The sequence below is a fragment of the Elephantulus edwardii genome, unplaced genomic scaffold, assembly GCF_000299155.1.
Source record: "Elephantulus edwardii isolate Elephantulus edwardi_28Jun2011 unplaced genomic scaffold, EleEdw1.0 scaffold00020, whole genome shotgun sequence".
NCBI lineage: Eukaryota > Metazoa > Chordata > Mammalia > Macroscelidea > Macroscelididae > Elephantulus > Elephantulus edwardii.
In genome coordinates this window covers 18627744-18635712 of record NW_006399770.1, presented here as the reverse complement: position 1 = coordinate 18635712, position 7969 = coordinate 18627744, and the positions used below count along the sequence as shown (strand labels likewise).

The 7969-nt window shown below is 33.2% G+C and overlaps 1 protein-coding gene across 4 annotated transcripts in view; it reads left to right on the top strand.

Annotated features, from left to right (window-relative positions):
- The window catches only part of COL11A1 (collagen, type XI, alpha 1), a 380126-nt gene that overhangs the window by 127446 nt on the left and 244711 nt on the right, over positions 1–7969 (top strand). The window contains exons 5-7 of one of the 4 annotated variants that reach the window (XM_006882455.1): positions 452–580; positions 7120–7272; positions 7468–7560. In XM_006882455.1, coding sequence (XP_006882517.1) covers positions 452–580; positions 7120–7272; positions 7468–7560 — 375 coding nt within the window. Of the gene's footprint in view, positions 1–451; positions 581–6752; positions 6870–7119; positions 7273–7467; positions 7561–7969 lie in introns of all 4 variants that reach the window. The other 3 variants (XM_006882456.1, XM_006882457.1, XM_006882458.1) reach the window with 3 other exon arrangements.

Sequence of the window (7969 nt, the reverse complement as noted above, 5' to 3'; positions counted from 1 at the left end):
AAGCAAGGCAGATTGTCAATGAGATGGATTGATACAGTTAATACAGCAATGGGTACAAGTGTCAGAGATGTTGAGAATGGCACAGGATATGAAAGGTTCACACTTGTTCATGGAGTAACTCTGAGTTATATTTGACTTGATGGCATCTACTACAACATACCAAACACAAGAAACTGTGAATGCATGGCATCGAGTTTCACAAACACATGAGCACAATATAGAAAATATCTCAACAGCAAAGTATCATAAAAAATAGCTTAGTATTAGCATATGTTTTCAAAATATTGGTCAGTTTCTCTCACTTGTTGAACACAATGGTTGAACTCTAAGTTGTTTAATATTTTTTTATTTAAGTGTTTTGAAAATAAGCTACATGTTATCCTGGGTAAAGTTTGCTCTAGGTACCTGTGTATTGAGTGTGCTGATCATATCTATGTTTGTCTCTTTTCAGGGGGATATTCAGCAGTTGTTGATAACAGGTGACCCCAAAGCAGCATATGACTACTGTGAACATTATAGCCCAGACTGTGACTCTTCAGCTCCCAAGGCTGCACAGGCTCAGGAACCCCAGATAGATGAGGTAAGTGGCACAGGGTCAGGACAGGTGTTCTTGTTTCTATGTGAATAGCCTTAAAAGTTCCATGACTAGGTCCACATAGGCATCAGCTGCCAACTCAGAGGAGTCGACATGTCTTGCCTTAAAAAATATGTGTATTTATTAACAGTTTTAATTAGCCTCCTTTTACTCTAAACCTAACCTAATAGAGTTCTGCTGTTTTTTTCCTTCTTTCTCTTGTTAAAACAATTTGTTGCTTGGAGTTATGAAAAACAGAGGTAATTCACTTAGTTATTGTTTATATACCCATTGTCATCGAGTTCATCCTATCTTATAGGGACTGATATATAACATACAATTGAACTTTTCTATAGGGTTTCCAAGGCTGAAATGTTTACAAAATCAAACTGTCATCTCTGTCCCACTCTTGTGAGTTCCAAGTGCTGACCTTTAGGTTAGGAGTACTTTATGACTGTGCCATTGGGACTACTCATTTGGGGCAAGAGTGAGAAAAACGGTAACTTAAAAGTACCATGTTTCTTCTATTTAAATAATAAAAATTACTTCAAGATATTGATTTCATATTTTTTCCAGAGCTCTTGCCATTTCCCAGATTTTTGACAATCCTGAAGATTAAGACCAAGTTCCCATTAGAGATATTTTAACATTTTCAGAATGTGTCAAATATTTTCAGGAAAAATATACACATTTATTTTAGACCTATGGTATCTTGATACATTTTTTTCTTTAGCTTGCAAAAAAAAATTAACATATAGGGAGAAAAAATGAAAAGAAATGTGAAATTATTGTAATAACTTACATTTTTATATATTTTAAAACATCTTTTTTGTTTCAAATGTGAACCCACTATCTTATGCTTTTCTTACAGATGAATTTAACCATTATTAAATTTGATTTTATTATGTTTTGGATAAATGAAAGCTGAGTGTATAGAATATTAAGTGTTGGAGTATTAAGTGTTGGCTGCAAACTGAAAAGTTGTCAGTTTGAACCCACCAGCTAGTTTGTGGGAGAAAGATGTCTCGTTTTCTCCCATAAAGATTTACAGTCTTGAAATTGATTTTATGCCTGGGTTATCATTGGATAAAAATATCTTTTGTTACTATATGCTAAGATGTTATAAGCAATTTTATTATACTTAATTATCCCTATTAAATGGTATGATATAAAGTTCATCCATAATAAACGGTAAATTATTTATTTGGAGTTTTCTGGAAAATAAAATACAGTCTTCCTGGGAGAGATTCGGGTATTCCTTGGAACAGGATGCATTAAATTTTACAGGTATCGATGTTTAAAAATATCAGAACTTTGAAAAAGAATGAAAATATCACAACTGTCCTTAAGTTTATTTACAAATATCTCAAATAGCATATTTTTCTTCTAAATAAACTATAAGGTACTATCTTTTGAGTTGCGCTAATATTTTACAATAGTTATCCTTTTTATATTAATTTAGTATATGTAGATTTTACAACCAATATTTTAAAGAATATTAATAATTTTTTTGCATCATGTTTTTCAATATGATATGACTTGTTGTACTGATCTTTCCAATGAGGTAATATTATTGCTTTCTAAAGGAGGCTAACCTATCTTAAAAGCAACAGAAGGAATACTAAGATAAAAAAGAATGTGAAACTACCTGGCTATTTGTGTATATTTGGTTCATCATTCTCCAAAACTCTATTCAGTTTCCCCATGATTCTTTAAGTTGATTTTCTATGAATTTCAATGGTACTGAAAATATACATGAAGTTTAGCATTTTGGATTTGAGAAGTTATGTGATGTTTTAAAGTTAAAATGTATTAACATTTTAATATAATTTCATCATTGATGAGATTTGTTTCATTCTGTTTTTGAAAATATATGGCTCATTCTTGCATAGCAGATATGACTCTGACTTTTTAAAGAATGCAGGTATGCCTTCCTAGTATAATACCTTAAGGTTTATATTTCTATGTTGTAATTCTATTATATAAAACTAACTAAGATGTTTTAAAGTAAAATAATCCATCATCTAATCTTAAATTATTTACATTCTAGCTGTTGATATATATATATGTATATTTGTGTGTTTATATGTATATAAACACACATATAAAATATACTTATCACCTATTCAAGTGGCAGCACACAATTCCTTATCCACTAGGCCACCAGAGCTCCCTTACTGATATATGAAATTTACCTCTTTGTAGAAGTATTTGGTGAGAAAACCAATATACTGCTATAATAGACATTACATGATAATCTGAAAATGTGTTAATTCAGTAATAGAAGTGATTCATTTTTCATTTCTATATGGAATGTGTCACAATGATTAATTAATTTCTTTTTTTAAGAAAAGTCAAGTCTCTTTAGTCCCTACTTTAAAATGACAGTGATACTTCAATCATAAGACTTCTCTAATAATGTGCATATATGTGTGCCTATGATATAACATTTTCAGAAATTAATTCTGTTTGAAGCAGTGCAGTAATATTTAATTAATGGAAATCAATAATAAAGTTATGATGACTGCACATTTTTCATTAAGCAAAATTACTTTTCTAACTTGCTAGAGATCCATATTAAATTTATGTATGGTCTTTTCCTTATGTATTACATATATGTGCTACTTGATCTTTTTTATAGACAGTGGGAAGGAAAATTAAAGGAGAGGTTATATTTGATTGAAATATCGAACTAAAATCAGGCTTCCTAATACTTTTTATTTAATCTTCATTTCACATAATTTCTATTAGTAGCTCATCACAGAATAAGGTTATTACATAACATTTTGCTGAGTGTAGTTTCTAGAAGCAAATTACTGTATTTTTCATTCATCAAGATTGTGGATGAATTAAAACATAGAAATAAATTTCCCACATGTTGAACATGCAAAGACTAGCACTTCTAAGAGAAGATGTATGTTTGCTTGTCAAGCAGAATAGTTCATGCTAGTCTACTACTCACTGGCCAGGGAGCTCTAGTTGGCATAGGAAGGAGTTGTGTTGCTAGCACAAAACCCATCAACTCTGATGGCTTAAATTCATCACAATCTTCTCATGAACACTATCCTTATGTGCAGTGTATAAACGTGGAAATCCAATGAAGGGTCAGATATGTGTTAGTTCTGACTCAACAGCAATGAGAAAGTGAGATCTTCCAGATCAAAGATGAAATCACTCCATCACTGCCCTAATCATTTTGCACATACACTTCTCAGTGATTAGTTCTTTTTTCCCGCCCTATCTCCAAACTATTCCAAAAATCCAGAGTAAGAACAGAGGACTGCCTTTTCATATAGATTATGATGCTTTACTCATATTCACAGTCCTTAAATGTAACAGCAATAAGGTAATAGGAATTGAGAAAAATAAAGAGAAACTCTTATGTTTTGACTGGCTCCTGAAAAAATTCCTGAGCAGAAAAAACACTTAGCGCTTGAGATCAGGAGCCCCAGCAGTGCAGCAGTTAAGCACTTGGTGACAACTACAAAGTTGGCAGTTTGAACTCCCTGGTCGTTCTATCATTGGCTTTAGTTTCTGTTATGTATGTTTCAATAATAATCGTATTAACAGGTTTTCCTTATATGCTTATGGGTAGTACCCTATAACTCACAAAAATTGTACTTAGGCTATCTTTTATTTTTTAAAAAACACTGTAAATGCAGCACTCTTATTCAATTCAATAGCATTAATATCACATGCAAGTAAAAATCTTGCTGATGATTATATTAAAAATGGTTAAAACATACATCAACAGGGGACTACCAGAAATTCAAGCTGGATTCAGAAGGAGCCTTGGCATGGGGGATAACATTGCTAATGTCAGATGCATCTTGGCTGAAAGCGGAGAGTAACAGAAGGATGTCTGTTTTCTATTGACTTTATGCAAAGTTATTTTAATGCATTGCTCATACATAATATGGTCAACATTGAGAATAATGGGAAACCTTGGACACTTCACTTCTTGTTTATGTGAAAACTGTACCTACATCAAGAAATTGTTGTCCAAACAGAACAAGAGAACAATGCATGGTTCAAAATCAAGAAGGATATGTATCAGGGTTTTATCATTCCTCTATGCTTATTCAGTCTGTATGTTGAACAAAATTATTTTAAAAGCTATAGAAATATTTTAAAAGCCATATACATTTTATATCAATTTTAAAGTGATACCAATTTTATATAAATTTTTAAACCCATATAAAATTTAAAATATATACAGAAGAATGTGACAACAAGATTAGAGGAAGATTTGTCAACAACCTGAATTATGCAGATGACACAACTTCACTTTTAGAAAGCGAAGAGGCCAAGAGGCCGTGAAACACTTCCTGCAGGATATCAAAGACTGGCCTTTGAAATGGATTGTATCTCAACGTAAGCAAACAAATAAACAAAATTATCTTTACTGGACCAGTAGACAACATTGTGATGGAGGGAAGCTTGAAGTTATGGATGATTCATTTTACTTGGATCCTCAACCATGATAACAGCAGTCAAGAAAATAAAAGATGTATTTAATTGGTGAAAAAAATCTGCTATCAAAGACTTTTTAAAAATGTTGAAAAGCAGCTAGATATTTTAAAGACTAAGGTGAACCTGATCCAAACAATATTTTAAATTCCTATGCATCTGACATTTAAACAATGAATGAGGATGAAAAAACAAGATTCATTGCCCTTAAATGGTGGTGCTGGGGAAGAGTAATGAATAGCTCAAGGATTCCCAAAAGAACAAACAAGTCTGTTTTGGAGGAGGTGTGACCATGGTGATTCTTAGAAGCAAAAATGGGAATACTTAATCTCATATGCATTGGGCCTTTTGACAGGAGGGACCGGTCCTTGGACAAAGATATTGTTCCAGCAAACAAGGGGGATCAAAGAAAGAATGGAGATTCTCAAGATGGATTGATACAGTGATTATCAAATGGGCTTGGGTATATTAGAGATCCAGGTTCATGAGGCTGCATCCACCCAGCTGACACTGAGACCCAAGAGAGACCCACTCACCCTTGTCTATCCTCTAGGCATGGCCATAGATTTCAGTAGTTTACCATTCTGTTAAACCAAACCTAAGAACCTGGGGAAAGGATGAAAGTCACGCATGTAAGTGTCGAGGACTTTTGTTCATAGGGTCAGTATGAGTCCCCTATGACTCCACAGCGCTGAACAACAACAACATATTAGAGATGATGTATACAGCATGGGATAGGGTAGGATTCAGAGCTGTTGTTCATAGAGTTGCATGAATTGTAGATGACTTGATGGCACCAAACCAAAACTAAAGCAACAGTTGTTGCATAGGAGATATGGCCATCTGCTTCTATAAAAATTATGGTATCAGAAACCCTAGGGAGCAACTCTACTCTCTTGAATAGTGTTACTACAAGACACAGTCAACTCATTTCTGTTGTTTTCTATAGCTGCACAGGTAATCATGTTTTTCTACCATTATTCCATTACCAGTCATATTTGTCTTTATTAAGAGAGAATTAAAATTGTTTTGCTGTTGAATAGGAACTGACTCATAGCTGGCCACCCAAGTCGGTTTTTAGTGGTTTCAAGTGGGGGATATTGCCTTTCTCCAGTGGAGCAGCTGGTGGATTCAAATTTCCTGCATTTGAGTTCACAGTGCAATGCCTTGCCACTAGGCTACCACTGTTCAGGCAGAGAGGATAATTATGGAAGTTCGAAGAGACTTCTGCTGCCTTCAGCACAACAATCTCTTTTAGGAGGAAAACATGAATTGTTTTCTTACTCTCCCTTTTGCCTTTTAAGCACAGATTTGATTTTTTTCCCATATTCTCAAAAAATTCCTTTCCACATTTGTATTTTAACATATATAATTCAGTGAAAAATTATATGCATTCATTAATTCCTGTGTAATTCCTATTGAGTGCATAATAATTTTTGTGAATACAAATTAACCTAAATAACTATTGAAATGAAAAATTGCTAATAATCTTCAAAATTAGTTTTCTCACAATTCTAACTATTGCTCTGCTCTTAGACTTGCTTTTTTTAATTCTTAAGTTATATACATTTTAATAAAAGTATACTTCTGTTTACAGAATTATCTTTTATCTTAACATTTGCTCTAAGTAAAAGTTAAGATGACTTCCATTTTGTTAATGTTAATTGCAACTAACAGCATTGCCTGATATTTTTCCTTTGCAATGTAGTATGCACCTGAGGATATAATCGAATATGACTATGAGTATGGGGAAGCAGAATATAAAGAGGCTGAAAGTATAACAGAGACACCCACTGTAACTGAGGAGACAGTAGCAACAACAGAGGTAAAAACAAAGTAGCAACTTTGTATGTGGTGTCTTGCTGTTCATTGTCCTGTGGTTCCTTGAGCCCTCTGTACCTAAAACTCATCAAAAAACTTCCATCCAACTTATTTTTACAAACCAATAACTGATTTTTTTTTCCATAGTAGCTGTCCTGAAGATATGATGTTCGTTTTTCTTAGCCTTCCTTTCATTCATACTTTTTCCTTGTTATATTTATGTTTTCCATTCCATCTTTCATCACATTTTACAGAAAAAGAAATCCAATTTCAAAAAGAAGACGAGGACAGTGACCTCTAAGTCAAAGGAAAAATCTAAAAAGTTTAAACCCCCCAAATCTGAAAAATTTGCATCCAAGAAGAAGAAAAGTTATCAAGCAACAGCAAAAGCCAAACTAGGGGTAAAGGTAGCAAAGAAAAAACAATCAAGATCTATCCTAGATAAGCTGGAAGATCTCTGATGATAAGCCATTGTCCTAACACCACTAGATAAATACCCATTGGCTAATACCATAACACAATTAAATCACTATTTCCACATATTTGGGGTTGGCTCTTTTTGTTTGTTTTACTAATTGTTCTCTTTCCTAATCTATCATTAGGCAAATATTATTGATGATTTTCAAGACTACAACTATGGAACAATGGAAAGTTACCAGACAACAGCTCCTAGACGTGTATCCGGTACAAATGAGGTAATAAAAATAGACAGGATGATATCACCATGCTACATTTCAAATTAGGTAGTAGTATACTTTGATATAGTTCCCTCTGGATGAATCTATAATCTCTGGGTAGTTCACTGTTGCCATTCTTTTGCTGAGGAGAAAGAAATAGTATTAGTTCACTGTTCCTGAAAGCAATTAATTTTAGAAAAATTCCAATTCAGACTTTGCATGATACTTTGCTTCATGCAATTGCTAAAGTGATGAAACTGAATTGGCTGCTTTCATGTTCTTGCCTCTGCAAATAAACCAGCTTCTCAGCATGTTGTAGCAATGGATATTCACAACATAGCTAGAACTTGCTAATGTGAAAATTGTATCATCAAATGATATAATTAAAGTTTATTCCATATGAACTATAAAATATACTTTTGTGGCA